Source organism: Trachymyrmex cornetzi, unplaced genomic scaffold (assembly GCF_001594075.2).
Source record: "Trachymyrmex cornetzi isolate Tcor2-1 unplaced genomic scaffold, Tcor1.1 scaffold78, whole genome shotgun sequence".
Taxonomy (NCBI): Eukaryota; Metazoa; Arthropoda; class Insecta; order Hymenoptera; family Formicidae; genus Trachymyrmex; species Trachymyrmex cornetzi.
Window position 1 is genome coordinate 275,394 of NW_017300113.1, and position 18,272 is coordinate 293,665.

The following is an 18,272-nucleotide window of genomic DNA, read 5'->3' on the forward strand; positions in this document are numbered from 1 at the left end:
CGAATACCAATCTCGTCAAAATAATTAAAAAATAAATCTTTCCTAAAATTTCCTTTCAGAATTGTGAGTTAAGATACAACTGGAACATTTCGCGTCTTAATTATTTCTTTTCCGACCTCGTAAGGCTCGTAAACGTCATAAACATGTTGTTACTCGCGCGTTCAAGTATTTTATTCACGTGAATAACATGATACGAGGATGTGTTTCCTAGTCATTTGTACGTTCGCCGGCTATAATTAGTCGTTTTGCTCGTCGCGTTATCTCGCGCGGAAGCGCGGATAATCGACCGTGATTACGTCTCCACGCGCAATGACGAGATACCTATTTCCGTCGCGCGTCGTCGATAACGAAAATCGGGGGCTTCCTTGTCGAGGACGTGGAGCGCGCGAAATTTTTCCGTCAGCACCGTTATGCTCCGCTTTTTCGTCGCGCGCTCATGGGAGTCACACTCTCTATACGCCGACTCACGACTTAGACAATGGCGAGAGAAATTACGCCGGTGAATGTCGTGAGAAACTCGGCTGTGCGCGCCGTTGGCTCACATTGTTGGAACAGGTCGTGTAATTGGCGACGGTGCTCGAGATCTTTGATCGTCTCATCCTGTGTCCAAATACGCGAGCGTACGTTACGTACGAAGCGGAAACGTGCGCGGTTTTGCTAAAAAACAACCCCCTCCCCTTGATTTTACCCTCTCTATTTTTACACATTGAAGAAGTGCCAAAGAGTAATACGTTATTGCTCAACACCTTCCGGCACCTTGAACTGCAAGTTAGACTAGAATAATTGTACGCGTTTTTCCTTTGTGCGCAATTAGATAACAGAAAAAAGAACATTTGCTTATAACATGAATTCCGTAAAAACAAAAATTTTATTGCACTGACATCACTCACACTTTGCACGGGTCGTTTACATTTTGTTTTAGCACTTACGTGTTAAGAAATGAGATAATTTTGTCACAGCCGTACACAGAAAAAAAATGCATGTAATTTTACATGGAAATTATATGTTTATGACTGAAAAATTACTTAAATTACATAAATATGATTGAAAATTTACTGGAAATTATAAATTTCCAATCATATTTAGGTAATTTTCCAGTCATAGACATGTAATTTCTATGTAAAATTATATGCATTTTTTTCAGTGCTGAAAATAAATAATTTTTGTTTTATTATGATTTTTCAATTTTTCTATGAAAAATTTTTTTAAGTAGCGTTTAAGAGGCGTTTATTACGTCGTAAATAATTTATGGATAAAGTTTTATACGTTTACCTTACGCAGAAAGGGTTCACTTTTATATTCTACCGGAACGTTAGCGGAATAATTATTAAAGGAAGGTTATTGTTTCCTGTAAAGCATTTCAAAACGCTCGCGTGAGCAACAAAGTTTTCTCCTCGATCTTATCAAACTTATTATCGTATCTCGACAATATGTAACAAACTTTAAAATTCCAATGCGTTGAGGTCCGACATACGTAAAATGTGAATAATCTGAATATTGATAAATTTTGTAATATTTTGTTTCTTTATCAATTTTCTTACACAGATGATTTATGTATATAAATGTGTTTAAAGTAATTATACATAGAAAAATAAAATTTTGACATACGATATTTTTAAATACGTTATTGAATAATTATAATTAGAAGAATAAATTAAGTTATTTATATTTTTTAGAAATCTTGTTTATCTCTCTCAAGAAGTTGATTCAAAAGACGCATTTAAACGATATTTATCAATTATGTTAAATATGATTTCGACATATATTGGCAATCTGCTTACACCTAGTCTATGATAACGGACGATTATTGGAAAAGCAATTTTGTAAAAAGTTGAAACGCTTTTAATCAAGCGATACGATCCACTTTGCTAGTTCAAAGCATTTTCGCCGACACATTATCTATGTACACGATATTGCTTCTTGAGATTTCTCGTCAATCGTAGAAGAAATATTGGATCTTTAAATATGACTAAAGGTACTTAGATTTTCTAATGCCTCCAGCAAATTATGTCATTACCGAGATTAATCTTTGATTGGATATTGGATGTATCGGAAATAGCATTTAAATGATTTTTTAAATTACATATCGATTTGAAAATAACTTTTTGTTTTAATTTTATTCAAATATATTTTAATAAAAATTTAATTTGCAATTTATTAGTAAGAGAGATACTCAATAATTACATTACTACATATTTATGTCAATTATATTTTTGCTTAAAAGAAATTAACTCCAAATTTATCAAAGAGTTTGTCACTGGGAGGACTATTAACTAATGAAATATTATGTATAATAAATAAAAATTGAATTGTATTTAGTAACAGATTCCAATTAAATTTTCACTGAAAATTATCTACTCCAGATTTCAAAAAATTTGTCTCACAAGAGAAAGTAAACACTTATAATATATTATCTATATGTATTACTCACTCAATAAATAATTTTTTAAATTATTTTTAAATCTAAATTAACGCAAAATAGAATCGACTCCAAGGCTTCAAGTCTTCGAATTTTGCTTTCATAAACGCGCCAAAGGCGAATTCCTTCAGCAACTCTCTCATTTCAAATATTCTGATGAATGAATCGTTACACCAGTAACCGAGTTTGCGCGACTGTTGGACTTTGTTTATCGCGAAAATATCGCATACGTGCGTGATGACGAAGATATGCGAACTTCACATGCATACCTGGGTTGCGGACACAAAAATTCTACGCGAGGAGATGGGCTTCTCCTAGCCTCCTCGAGAAGGGGTGACCGCGCTTTCCTGGCCGGCAGCAACCCGCGCGAGGATGTTTCCGCAAGGTATTTGCATACAATCCGGAGACGGGGGCCGACGGCGGTTGAGGAATCCGCGGAAAGCGGCCGACCGGTTAGCTTCTCCGCCTGCCTTCCCTCTTCTTCGTTCGTCCGGTGCGACGCGTCGCGTTCCTCCAGGTCGAAGGCGAAGGCCCCACTTTGAGCAGTCCCTTCCTTCCGGTTTCTCTTTCCAATACCGGATGTGGATACCCCGATCGACGAGGACCAACCGGAGAAACGGCAAACTCGTCTCTTGGAGACGTACGCGCGCGAGAGAGAGAATTCGCCGGACACGAAGAATACGTGGAGAACGGAAAGTCCGTTCGCTTCGTCAGCAGCTTCGTCGGGCGAAAGGTGCCGCGCGGTCGAGAACCCAGCAAGTACTGCTGAGGCCAACAGGTGAGCCGTGCCAGCGGTTTACGGCCAGTGGCGTATCACATTGGTATCCTGCCGAGGGCAACAGGTGTGACGACGCAGATGCCAGGAGCGTAACTTGCTACTTCGTCTGTCATTTGCTGCTTATCTGTTACCAGCTGCTTACAATCAGTTTGATAAAAGCACGAGAAGACATTGTTCGTTCGGAAGCTCTACATCTAAATCTGAGAAGCAGAGACGTGCACGTTCAAAGGCTTACTTTTCAAAAAGAAATCTGAAGCAGTATGAAATGTGTTTATTTAAGATAAATTAAATAAATACACTCATATTTATGCAGTCTACGATTGAATGAATCTTTGTTACTGCTTCGCGTTTAAACAATTGTACTTTGGAATTTCAACTCCTTCAATCGCTTCAGTATCAGAAAACAGTTTTATAATCAGCATCGGTTAACATTTTTTAAAAATGAGTTATGGATTAATCTGCAAATATTTGCAATGCAGTTTCCAATGCAATTCATTTTTTAATAATTTTGTTCGAATATTTGATTAAAAGAGAATATACAATTAATATTAGAAAAAGCTAGACATCTCATTTGTAACGCGCCAGGTTTCATTCATAACATTAGATCTTGGTGTGATAAAAAAATGATTCTGAAATTTTAAACAACTTTCATTATGAAACTGTAAAGTTTACAAGATGTTAACAAAACAGTTCTTCCACAGATAATGATTTTCTATGCCCTCTTGTTTCTTATATCGTTTTCTAACAAAATATAAGATATATATGAGACGATATAATTGAGCTTATAAATAAATAATCAAAAGCTAACACTTTGTCTGATGTTACTTTTTTCTTCAAAAGATATTATTTATTAAAGAATTAATTGTGTTATTTAATTATGATTAAATTTGCGCAATATAAATGACAATTATTGTACCAAAATTTGAACGTAAGAAACAATAGATAAGAATATAAAGAACAGCATCCAGAGAAATATCTAGTAACTGTGCATAATGAAATGTTTAATTGATACTCCTATTGAATCGCTCTTGAATTAAGTTATAGAGCTTTATGGAAGAAAACCGGTTCTCTCCGAATCCGGAAGAAACATATGTCGAGAACAAATGTTGCCGGATAATTCACTGACGCTCCGGCGGTTCTCATAAATATCGACGATCGCGGTTTCCGACATGAACCTTCTGCATCCGCATTTTTATATGACACACGTACTTTATATTCGCGCGAAAATGCGCGACATGCATTTTTCGTGAAAAAACAATCGCTGAAAGTAAAAAGGACGAAGCAAAATCATAGAAATGTTGTTAACGAAACGTTATGTTTACGTTTTCTTTACTTTTCTCTGCATCATCATCAAACTTTTCATTTTTTTAAATTTAAATTGTAACATACTTCATCAATCTCCATTTACCATCATCAATCTTCTATCGCTCGTAATGATTTATTATGCTGTTATAAAGCACTTAAATTTAAATTAAGCAAATTTTTATTTTACAATAACAATAGTATAAGTCGATATTACTTTATTACTGTTGCGTGCTTATCCGAAAATCACGATTTATATTTATATGCATGAAGGCATATTGCCCAACTGCTTTAAAGGTGATGAGAAATGCGAGCAATTGAGTTTCTTATTAATATACATAGTCTATAGTTCATCTAACACGCATTGACTACTGCCTCATTATATACATTATAGCCACATCGTGATCTGTCATTAATGCTCCGTGAAAGGTGCGGATGGAATTTTTTAAATAGTAAAAGATTAATGTTCACATGCTTTAAACGCATAAATTCTGTTTAATTTGATTAAATTAACTTTAAAATAAAGACATAATGCAATTTAAATTATCATTAAAATTATAAAAAATTATATAATAAACATACTATTTTTTAATTATTCCAATCTTTTGACGTTTACGATAGTTTTGATTTATCTATTATACGTACCTAAATATTATTTAACACATAAATTATGAGTTTAATAAAAACATTATGTACAGTAAGTGCAGAAAATATTTATACAACAAGGGAGATATCTTTTTAAAAGATCTTTAGAAAGTAAACATTAATTAACAATTTATTAGCAAAAATAAAATAGATTGTACATTCCTAAAAAAAAAATTGTATTTTAAAAGATGATTAAAACATATTATTCTAATAATAAGGAAAAATGAAAGTATTATTCGCCATAAAGAGTATTCATACAATCGAAAAATTTAACTTTTAATTGTAAGATAATAAACCGTCTTTTTTACGAATTTTTTTTCTTTATATCAGGACAATATTCACGTTATTAATAAATTGCTAATAAACGATTATTTTTTACAAATAGAGTTTAACACACACACACACACACAGAGTATTCATCTTGAAAATATAAAGCTAGGAGGAAAGCAGCATATGGCGTTATCTTCCATATCAAAATGTATACGCAGGAAGATATATTTTAATTTAAAAGACGTGAGTAAAAATGACGGGGGCGAAAACAGATCAAGTATATCACAATGAACGAAAGTCGTATTGAATGTAGGTTACACATTCGCTCACCTAACATTCGCCACTTCCTTTAGAGGCTTTCCTTCTCGTGCGAAGTAAAAGTGCTGATGCGAGAGGCGTCGCGCGTGGCCGGCCGCTTTTGCACAACATTCTCATTCAAATCATCCAGCCGATTTCGCATTCCCGAGAACCATCGCTTTATTATTATCTCCCAAGTGGATCCTCCGATCAATCCGCCTACACCTTCTGTATAATCTCACGAGTCGTTTCTGCTTCCTGCGGTGATTATACTACGCCGCAAGACGCAAACGAAGTGCGAAGATCGTCATATTTTTTTTTGTCGTGGGAATAGGTCTCTTTCTGCGTTTGAGCATAGCGCCGCGTGCGTTTTTTAATGAGACGTATGTAAATGTTTAGATAATCGGATTCTTTGCACGTCAAGATGTATCGATTTGTGGACATTCTATTAACATAAAAAAAAATACTGACAGTTCCACAATACTACTTTTTATTATTCTACAGTTCCTTATAAAAATAAAAAACCGTTCTGTAATTTTTATGTAGAAAAACCAAAATTAGCACGCCACATCTTCAATTATGACTTTTTAGTATAAAATATGTGGAATCTTTTTGCATTTACATTTTCATTAATTATTAATCGCATTGTCTCTTGCGAATAATGCGAAATTCACTCGATCTTATCGATCCTCGAAACACTTTTTACATAATTATTCACCGACTTGTCCCATTGATAAATTCCGCATACTTGTCGCATAAATAGCTCATAATCTCATAGATAGTACAATTCGCAAATTATTCGCGTAGCGAAAATAATAAAGATTACGTTGAACAGCTAGAATATCTTCTGTACATAAAAAAAGGTATCTGTTGATCTGAAATTTTAGATACTCAAAATAGTAAACTTAAAATTGAAATAATAACATAAAATAAAAATTTTATTATTTAAAATTATAGTAGAAATAAGAAGCAAAAAATGATATCTACAAATGTAAGATAGAAATGACAAAAATAATTAGAGATACATAAATTTTTTTAAATATTTTTTATTTAAAATATAATTTTTTAAAATTGTATATTAATTATTCCCCTAAATTGTGTTTATAATAATAAAATAAGTACATTTTATATTGTAATAACAAATAAGGTTTATAGAAATAAATTATTCAAAAAATTATTGAATAATATCAGTAAAGTATATTACGTACGTATAATGTACATATTATTTGTATTACACTTTACCGATAGAGTTTGACGAGAAGAAATGCTGTCATTTATTAATAGCTGGCCAACAGATGACGCCATCTTGGCAGATTCTCTGTGGTACATTATTGAATTTTTGGAATCATTAAATAAATAAACAATTGACAAATTCATTGATAAAAAAATAAAGAAAAAATATGAGATAATTATTATTCATATTTAATTTATGTTAATTTTTTAATTTTGATTTTTTATAAAATAATGTTTTTTTTTTATTATTATATAATATTATTTATATTTGTATTATACAATAAAAATTTTATTGTAGAAATAATAATTATATTATGTGCATTTCAGAATTTTATATTTAAATATATGCTTTATATTTTTTGATAGAATTAATTTATTTAAAAAAAGTTATTATAAGATTTGTTTTATGTTATTATTAAGCAAATATAGTTTTTGTATGTAATATCATCTCAATATCTCTTTTCGATTAACTTAATATTGGTGTCTGGATGACCTGAACTGGTTATCTATGATTGTACGTAGTCGTGTTAGCATCAGCTGCGGTGTCCGAGTGGTTAAGGAGTTGGACTCGAAATCCAATGGGCTTTGCCCGCACAGGTTCGAATCCTGTCCGCAGCGATCTTTTTTTTATTAAATATTCTTTTCGTTTCTTTACATGCGACATTTATATAATCTTGATATTATAAACATTATAAAAATATGTATTTTTCTAACATTATAAATTTTTATCGCTTGACACTCCGGATCATCGCCGCGTCGCGTAGCTGTATAGCTTTTTCTAATCTCGCATTATATATTTAACATTAATCGGAAATTATTTTTTATTCTTAGCCCAAAAAATATAACAAATTTTTTACATATAATTCATAATCACTATATATACATAAAATTGGCTGCTTTTTCTAACAGTATTTGTCCTTATGTGAAAAATTTTTTATTAGACTGATGTAAGAATACATAAGATATTAGTTTCATAAGTCGTAGTTTTTTATCACATTTAAAACAAACATTATCATATATAGACTAGTAAATATTTACGATTCATATTACATATATAGGTTTTTAAAAATATTGTATATCAGATTACAGTCCATATACTAACTACTTTTTTCTTAATATTGCTTACTGTTTAATATTAATTAGAAATAATTTTTTTCTTGGACAAAACTTATAAAAAATTTCTTACGCATCGTTCTAATTTCTAATATTTTCTATAATTTCTATAATTTCTTTATATAGTTAAAACTATGATGTAAGAACGTATAATATTCTTAGTATTCTTTCATTTCAATTAAAACAACGTTATTATATTATTATTAATTCCCTTTTTAATATTGCTCATTATAATATCATCGTTTAACATCAATCGGGAATCATTTTTTATTTTTTGCTCAAAAATTATAAAAGAATTTTTTACAATAAATCTAATAATCTATGAACAGAGTTAAAATAGGTATTATTATATGTAGCTTTCCTCATCTTGTCTAAGATATATATATATATATATATATATACATATATATAAATTGAGGATTATTTTTTATTTTTTGACCAGAAATTATTAAAAAATTTCATACATTATTTATTGTTGAAAAACTAATTTTAATCTTTAATTCTTTCTTTGATTTTAATGTTTTAATAAATTAGTTTTTATTTCTTGGCCTAATTATTTGTTCACCTCGGACTTCTTCATCACTTTTATCACATAAAAAATTTTTTATATATTTTAGTAATTGTGATAAAACAGATATTAAATCATACAATATAATTCATTTTAAATTGACAAAAGATATTTTGGAGTAAATCCACGCGATAACGTGCGGAGATAATATTAATCCATGCCAAAAGGAAACATGTCGACATAAGATGAGTTCGATCTTCATGAATAAAAAATGATATAATGAGGACGTTGTAATATTCGTTAACATCCGGAATATTCAAGGTTATCACAAAATCATCTGACCATTTAGTCATCGGAACGAAATTCTGTGTCACGATTTCTCGGAGAAGGAGATCGTCGCGCGCATAGGTTCCATCGTGATAAAGACGTTATCTCAATTGACCTATGGCCCCACCCTCCCACAGTTTCTCCGCTCTGTATTTGCGTTATGTGTGGATCGACCCTCATGTCGACCTTCTTTCACTTGGCTACGAACCACCGACCATCGAAGATGAACCGGAATATCACTCTCGTTGTCGTCCTAATCCTGGCCCTATCCACGGTCTACGCGGAAGTAGTACATTGGACGCCGTGTCCATCTAATTGTAAGTATATATATATATATATATATCCTCTTTGATCCTATTTTAATTAGAAATCGCGATCTGCTTAATTAAACGACGCTAGCGATGTTATCTCGAAGGAGATCTAGTAGCGAGCTCCCTAAGGAAGTGACAACACGTTTTTCGCTTGTGATGTCGTTGGCGATCCTTTGCTCATGCTCGACGGCGTAATCAACGGAAGTTGGAAAAAAAATTGGACTAAGTTGTACTGTTCGGTAAACATGATTAATAGCATGTTTTTTATTGCCATTGGAACGATGAACTTTCGTTTAACGTTATTGCAACGTCGCGGTAGCGCATATAAATAAGCCGGACGTATCTGAAACAAAAATGGGTTGGCGACAACTTTTATTTGCACATTTTATTTCCAACTTCGATACAGTTATCGAACGTATGTTTCGAAGAGGTGAGGTTATTTCCGAGTCTGACGCATCATCGCCGTTGTGAAGTATTCTGCTTATTCATTTCAATAAATGTTTATTGATCGTATCAAATTTTATTGAGATGATCTCTTTCTTAAGACAACGTGACGATCAAATATATGATTTATTTGATCGAACATCGTCGTAAGAAAGAAAGAAGCAACTCTTCTGTATTAAAAAGGATCTTAAAGAATAATATACTGTATCACTTCAACAAGGAAAAGAAAATGACAAGTTATGTTATTCAAATTAAACAGGACGAAAATTTTTGTAACACCACGCATTAATGAATCACAATACTTAATCATAGTATTATCAATATATCTAAGTTCCAATATATAATTTGAAAATTTATATGAATATTGATGATGACTTAATATGAGGTTGAAACATCTATTGTTTTATGTACACAAAAACTGTTTAATATGCATGTACATTCTGCGAATTAGCTTTTATGCACCTGTATTAACTATATTTTTATAATTCTTGGCCAAAGAATAAAAAGTATTGCGGACCATCCATTTAATTAAATCTATATAAGATCACAAAATTTTGAATGGTAATAATAAATTACTTATTGTAGGATTTTAATACAAGCCAGTATTTTTATTAATGCATGCTAAGTATTCTTGCAGTTAGCAGAGCTATTGTAAACTATAAATGATTCATAAACTATGCTAGCGAGAAAGAAAGATTGAGATTGAAGTAATAATACTTCTTTCTATGGAAACAAAAGAAGAAATTGCAAGACTGAAATAACATTGTTTTTATCTTTCTCTCTCACTTGTCACGTGGATTATGAATCGTCTATAGAACACAAGATCATTATAAACTCATTACAAACTTTTTCCTTCGCAAGCTATTGAGTAGTGAATTTCGCATGTTTTTCGAATTTTATATCGCTTCCTATCTAAAAAAATATAATAATATAAAAATTCTTAATTTCGTAAAAAATTAATTTTAAATACCACAAAAGAAAATCATTATTATTAGCCAACATAGTGCCATCAAATTATACGTTCAAAGATCGGTCAAGAATATATTTTGGAAAGTTCAATATTTATAATACGCTTCAACCTTGTTGGATAAATTTGATTAATCAGATGATACACAATTTGTTTAATTCAAATTTAATTTGCAACAAAATACTACTAAAATACGATGACAAAATAATGTTTAGTTAGAAGTAGAAACGTGTTAAATGATGAAATAACAGAAAAGCTCTTTCTTTCTTTATATGTATATATATGTATGTGTAGCTATATATATATATATATATAGAGAGAGAGAGAGAGAGAGAGGGGGGGGGGGGGAAAGAAGAGAGAAAAAAAAGAATTATTAGACAAAAAGAATTATTATAGATGAGTAATATCAAATCATGAAAAAGAGAGAACAGATAAACTTCTTGAATAAAATATCTCTCGAAGAGGAATATGTTGAATCAATGAAGCGGTAAAACTTCGACATAGGAGAAACATGTACGAGGTATTTTACGTTTTATAAATTTTTTACATTTATCGAATATTCGAGAAAGTTTTTCCAACGCTTGCTCTTATAATTTATGATCGAGTCATCCGCGAGGCGCGAAGGATGAATCAGATATCCAATATATTTTGCAGGAAAAATATTAAAATACTTATATCTCGTCAAGCAGAAACTTCGCAGTTTCGAATTAGTTTACATTGATCTGTCGAGATTCTAACGTCAATGATACGTACCGTGTCGTTGTACTTATATTTCCTTTTGTCGAAGTTCACTACTTACACTTATCTCAGCATTCCTTACAGATTACGGAAGAAAAACAAAATTTTTATGAGTTATGTAGATATACTAAAAATAAGATATTGATTTGATTCATGAGAAACGTTGCGCAAGTAAAATTTTCTTACGCAGCATATATTTTGCTTAGCATAGGAAAATATAAATTAACATCTAAGAAATACTTTACTCTGAATTGATTCATGTAAATTAATGATGTGTTGTATACTGATAAACAATACATTTAAAAGATAAAAAATAAAAGAACGCTAGAATAAGATAGTTAATTTAAAAGAGAGATCTTACAATATATTTTTTATTAGAATTAATCGTAGAATGAGTCAACAAAACTAACATAGGTAATACAATTTTTATATTGATTTATTAGATTTTTCCTTTCTTTCTGTCTCATAAGAATAAAAATTTTTAATCTACTTTAAATGTACAAGTAAATTCTTTATGAAATCTTATTACGTTTCAGCCGAAGAAAATACTGTACAATGTACCATTCACGAAGTACGCGTTAATCCATGCAGAGAAGCCGAAGAAAGAAAGCCCTGTTCTTTAAAGAAGGGTCAAGATGCAAGCATAAGTTTTGACTTCATCCCCCGTAAGTGTATTTAAAATATCATGCGTGTTTAACGTATATATAATAATGAATAATAATGAATAAGAACACATTTTCAACTTTGTGAATTTGTGATTAGAAATAAAATTAAATAGATCACATTTTTATGTATATAATTAAATATTTTATATTCAGTTTGATATTTATACAAGAAATTGGAAAATAAAATGTAACAATTAATGATTGTAAGAAATTATTGTAAATCATATTGATATGTTTTGAGTCAAACATAAAACAGAATAATTTTTGGAATGCTACCAGTGAGAAATACCAATAAAATAATTATATTACGTAAAAGGAGTAAAAATTCAAATAGCTTTAATACTCAGTAAACACCAATTAACGGAACATAATATACAACTTTATATAATTTCGTATTTATATCAATATAACTGTTACGTACTATATGTCTTATATTACATTTATATTGTTGAATGTGAAATTATAATATTGATGTTATATTACTGTTAGTTGGTATTTACTGGATACTACAATAGCGAATAATAAAATTAATTGGTCGTGATAAAGATGAAAAACCATTTATATAAAATAAATTAAAAATGTTCTTGATTTATACTTTCATTTTTATTTTTAAATAAAAAGATATTTTTTACTTTCTCTCCAAAACATATCAGTTTTGGGATTCAAGCGATCATGCGTGATTATTAACGATATATATATTTTTTCTTGTTTCAGAATTCAATGGCTCGTTATTTAGTAGGGCATACTGGGCTTCTGAGATCGTAGATTTGCCATTCTTAGGTATGCCAATCGATGCCTGCCTATCCACCACTTGCCCAGCTTCGCCTGGTCAAAAGCAAACGTATTCAGTGGTATTGCCTATCTCTAAGAAATTCCCTACGGTAAGTGATGCTTCGATCTCCATTCTGATTCTTACGTAAATCTCTCCACAAGTTTGTTGACATCCCGTATAGTTACTTTTTACATTGAAATCTAGTCAAATATTGAGACGCCAAATCGATGTAGAAACATGAAATTTAAACGTAATTCAAAATGCAGAAAGAAGATTTATGTACAACACATAAGTGTTTCTGAAATAAAAAACGAGTAAATTGATCTTAAAATGTTTTTCTAAAGAATGTCTTCTCTTCTTTTATTACAGCGAACATATGATCTCAAATGGAAGTTGTGGAATGAACAAGAAAACCAGTGCTGTTTTATGTTCCAAATTAAATTGGTAAAATGAAATTGTTGTTCTTAAATTTTCAATGTATCATTCTTCGCAATGATTATAATTCGCCAATCAATAATTTAGTGAAATAAATGATATTCATATCAATAACATTGCGTTCCATTACACCCATCTCTGTGTCATATATGTATTTCAAATACAATAAATATCAGAATAATAATAATAATAATTAAACAGCTTTATAAAAATATATATAATTATTATAATCAATTAACGATTCTCAACAAATACATGAAAATATTTCGTAGAAATTGTATTAAAAATCTATTTGATTTTTTTTTCGGGATGTTTCATAATTTTATTTTAAATATTTTAAGTATAAGCTTATTATAGATTTACGGAATCCATATTGGATTTTTAAAATTATTATACCTTGTGTTATTTATATATATATATGCATATACATATGTACGTTCTAAAATGTGAAATCAAATCAGAGAGAGAGAGAGAGAGAGAGAGAGAGAATCTAGTAATTACAAATAAAACTCATTAATCAGAGATAATATTGACGTTACCGCCACGAGATAATTCCTTTTGCAATCGAAGTAAAGCCATTATAATTTATAATAGATGAATACCGCATGGAAGAAATGAAGAAATCTCTGTAACTGATATTCATATTCCGTTTTTATTTCAAGATTACCTTTATGAGTAATGTCTCATCAATCAAATGCTATATACGGTTCTGCGACTGGTTTAGGACATCTTAAGACGGTTTTAAATTTAAGAATAGACTTGCAAATACGAGCCTTTATGCTACGTTAAAAAGTAAATCCATTTTTATACTAGCCAGGCGTTACTTACTTTCTAAATGTTTCAAGTGAAACGCGTTTATATTTGAAATGTGATCAGTGAAGTCTATATGTCTTTAGACATAAATTAAAAAATCACACGAGTTTTAATTTTGCTATTTCCGAAATGATTTATCTACGGAAACCAATTAGATTTATGAATACACATACATATACATTGCAAGAAATTGAATTGATAATATATTTTAATGACCTATTTTTGTCCAACAAAAATTGTTAAAAATATATTATTCATTTAAAGAAATATATATCAGATATTTTTTTATTATATATGTATATCAAGTATAACACAATATATATTAATTTTATTTATATATTAATAAAAATGTTTTTTTTGCATGTAATAAAAAAGAATTTTATTCGTGCTCATTTTATTTTAAACGTACATGATTTTCTAATGCATGTATTTATAATTCAAAATCATTTTTCAAATTCAAGTTAATATTGCTATTCACTCATACATTAGCAATAATAAGTTACTAAATATAATACAACGACCGTGTGATTCGATCTGTATATGCAAAACATCCTTGGACAAACATAAGAGAGACACAATAGACGACACAATAGACGATCGTTCGTTCAGTCACACACGGTGACACACCGTGCGATGTAAAGGCCCACAATGTAACGCGGCCTCAGATGTCCAATCAAAGACGAGACTGCTAGAAAAATAATTGGCCACAATTGTTAAATTGTGCATTTCCTGATAAAAGTGGCCGGAAGACGGTCTCGCCGTCGATTCTGTCGAAATTTACAATACGCGCCAAGTAACGACGTGCGAGCTCATCTGACTCGCGGTCCTTTAGATCATTTTAAACTCAATCAACTTTGATTTTTTTGTCTTCAACGAAGGAAAGTAGGAATATGGGTCATCCGTCGAACATAATCGGAAACATTATTTTTCATCCGACCGTTAAGTTCATCGATCAAACGATTTTTATTCGTTCAATGTCTATTATTGTTCCTTTCACAATTGTTTCTTTAATTGTTTCTCGTATTTATAAATTTGTCGTTGGTATATCGATCGTATCAGTTTCATTTATCTTCATAATGTTACATCCAGTGGCGCCTGCGATAATTATATTCGTGGGTTGTACAGTAGAGTCAGACTAGGGTACACGAACAAATGAGCGACCGACCGAGTTAGATTAGATTAATGGCGCCAAGACAGAAGATTGATATTTCAATGTTACTTATTGTTTGATTGCAAAGTGGTATTCAGAAATATTGCAATACTGATTGAAGTATAAATTTTGGAAGCTACTATTTATTTTGATATTTTGTAGTCTATAATTTTCCAAACTAAAAAAAAAAGATTTTAAACTCGCTTTCTTAATTTAACTTATCATTGTTGATTCAATATTAACAATTAAACAATTAAATATATTAATTATTAAAAAAATAGCTATTTCTATATCAGAACAGAGTTTAGATAGAATATCGTTTAACTCTTTCAAATCTAATTGGCTTCAGTTAAAATTAACGTCACAATAATTTGCGTAATATATGTCTCAAGTACTTTAAACAAAATTAATTATCTATCTACCTGTAATGCTAAACTGAGAGAAATCTCACCATTAACGTTAGAATATTACACAAGATAAAATATCTCTGAAGTTTCAATGAAATGTATTGTTATCTCACTTTCGCAAATCCACTCATTGAGACATTTCTACCGTCAGAAGTTACAATTAACGCGACGATTAGCGCGGCGATCGCAATGTCATTGTCAGATGCACGTGTAATAATAAACCAATTGTTAAAAATCTCATTGCACGAAGGATGCGCTTCCGGTCCTTGTTACAATCGATCGAAGATAACCGTAAATGAAATAATTATCGTCCGAGCGCAGCTCGGCATGGCCCGAGGTCAGGGGTCATAATAACAGATCACTTGGCCCGACTCGTACGGCATACGTTGTAACAGTTAATGCGCAATTATTCAATTGAAAGCGGTTGGTTGATTCACGCAGGAACTGGCCGCGGCAAAAAGTTCAGAAAGCACATCGTGTAAATTTTTGCACACGAATTTTCACCGACGACGATAAAAAGAAGCAAAGAATTGTTATATCGATAACAAATTCTAATAGTAACAAAAAATACGGTATGTGATTTAAAAATATCATAATTTTCAATTCTGAAACTATTAATGTTTCTATATTTCTGCTAACAAGCATTGATTCTAATTGTACGTGAAGCAAGGAACAATGCTATGTACAAACGTCCCATCAATTCTGGTATTTCCAGTTGCTGCATTATTAAAGCAGCTTTGTAAGCCGCTTAACATTATGCAACTAATGAACATTTATTGGTATTAAATAAATCCTAGAAGAGAGTTTTACCTGCAATAATATCATTTATTAAATACAAAATTTAACAAAACACGTGATATAGTAATTATTATCATTATATTAATAATAATACAAATATTAAAAGGAAAATAATATTAATAATACAATAATAATAATAATATAATAATAGAAACACTTACAGAAAACTAATTAACTGTACAATACTTAATAAGTATATCGTCAGAAGAAAAAGTGAAAATGGAGACACGTAGCACCAGCTAGAAACTCTTAATTTGTCTATCGTTCTTAATATATTAATCAGAGCTAATTGCTGGAAGTACAATCAAATTTATAAACAGTACATTAATGATGCACATTATTTTTTAATAACTCTACACTCTCTTACATACAGTCTATGTATTCTCGAATGAGAATTCTTTCGAGAATACAGAGTTCTTTTACTCGTATTATAGTGGCGTGTCTTTTCGTTCCTGTGACCTGCGATCACAAGCAGCGATTATTGTTGTCGTTGCGACAAGGGAACAGGTATCGATTCTTTGGTATCGACATAACGCGGCGCATGCTGCCATGCGACCGAAATTTCGGGTAGTAAAAATATGAGGGGAACAAAAGTATATCGCAAAAACTTCATTTTATACCAAATCTAACTGTTCCGCATAAATTATCTATATCTATCTTAAGGTAAACAGAATCTTTAAAATAATACATTCGATAATAAAAAATTTCATAGTCTCATTTTTTTATGTTTTACATAAAAAACTGAACGTTCTACAAAACGTTTATATGCGATATTTCAAAATTGGCAGAAAATACCACCACTTCTCATAGAATTGGATATAGACTTTTGCAATGTAATGCAATGTAATAATTGAAAATAATTGATATTTATGCAATGTTATTGAAAAAAGATATTGTAATATTGGAATGTGTATAATGAAAAAATCTCGGCCATATACCACTTCGACGATGTACGTCTCTTTGGCAAACATACTTGTGTGAGATTGTGTTGTTCCCAATGTGCGCAGCTTTTCTCGCGTTTATATATAATCATCGACTTTATCAGCGCCACGAATACGGCTAACCGCACACGGTAAGGCCGTAACATCGGCTTTCAACCCGCACATATAATCTAAATGTACGTAGTAATCTCATTATTTATCGAGTTCGATGAGATCCTCGTGGATCCTCTTTATATCTCTACTCTTCTTGTATAGAAATACAAGAATGGTATAAATCTCCTAGCACTACCGATAATTTATCAGTAGTATCGTATTTACATTTTGATTGATTTTCCCTCGTAAACAGTGATTTATTTTTTATCTAAAAATTATATATTATAATTTTACATTCGAGTACTGTCATTCTTCCTTGATGCTCATTCATTATTAACTCTTTAATGCAACAAGAAAAGTATATAAACAACATTAAGTACATAATTTAAAGTTCATAATTCAAAGTCAATGTTTTTTAAGTCTCTGTTTTAATCCCAGCATAACTTCCATCGCAAGCCAAACGCATTATCGATTTACGATAACGAGAAAATGCGAAATATTCCAGGAATGATTACGATGATATCTGGGTTATATAAATATATCCGAAACAAATATGTTTGAAATTAGCTGAAACGATCAATATGTAGCGTACTTTCGAAAAATTCGTTCGAAAAGACGATATATACGAAGACTATTAATATTATAAAGATTTGTAATATCATTTATGATATAACGATATAAACAATATATTATTTTAAATATTCTCTTTAGATATTTCAATTTTTCGTACTTACAGCGTTTTTTATGCTAAGTTTTTATTTATTTAAACGCGCAAATGTGTACTCAAAATTAATTCTTCAAATTTTAATCTATCTCAAACAAAAGCGCTTTTACATTGATTAAGTT

The 18,272-nt window shown here is 30.6% G+C and overlaps 2 protein-coding genes and 1 non-coding gene across 3 annotated transcripts in view; 2 read left to right on the forward strand and 1 right to left on the reverse strand.

Annotated features, from left to right (window-relative positions):
- The window catches only part of LOC108768323 (echinoderm microtubule-associated protein-like 2), a 43,860-nt gene extending 40,696 nt beyond the window's left edge, over positions 1-3,164 (reverse strand). The window contains exon 1 of the mRNA XM_018518713.1: positions 2,689-3,164. The gene's annotated coding sequence lies outside the window, so the exon portion shown is untranslated. The remainder of the gene's footprint in view (positions 1-2,688) is intronic.
- A 4,316-nt stretch (positions 3,165-7,480) lies between these two features.
- TRNAS-CGA (transfer RNA serine (anticodon CGA)) lies at positions 7,481-7,562 on the forward strand. Its single transcript has one exon. It is a non-coding gene; the product is annotated as a tRNA-Ser (tRNA).
- Positions 7,563-9,037: 1,475 nt separating this feature from the next.
- LOC108768321 (MD-2-related lipid-recognition protein) lies at positions 9,038-13,312 on the forward strand. Its single transcript, XM_018518708.1, has 4 exons — positions 9,038-9,209; positions 11,889-12,017; positions 12,732-12,898; positions 13,159-13,312. Exons 1-4 carry the CDS (start codon positions 9,053-9,055, stop codon positions 13,240-13,242), a joined length of 537 nt encoding a protein of 178 aa, XP_018374210.1. The 5' UTR covers positions 9,038-9,052; the 3' UTR covers positions 13,243-13,312.
- The last annotated feature ends 4,960 nt before the right edge of the window (positions 13,313-18,272 follow it).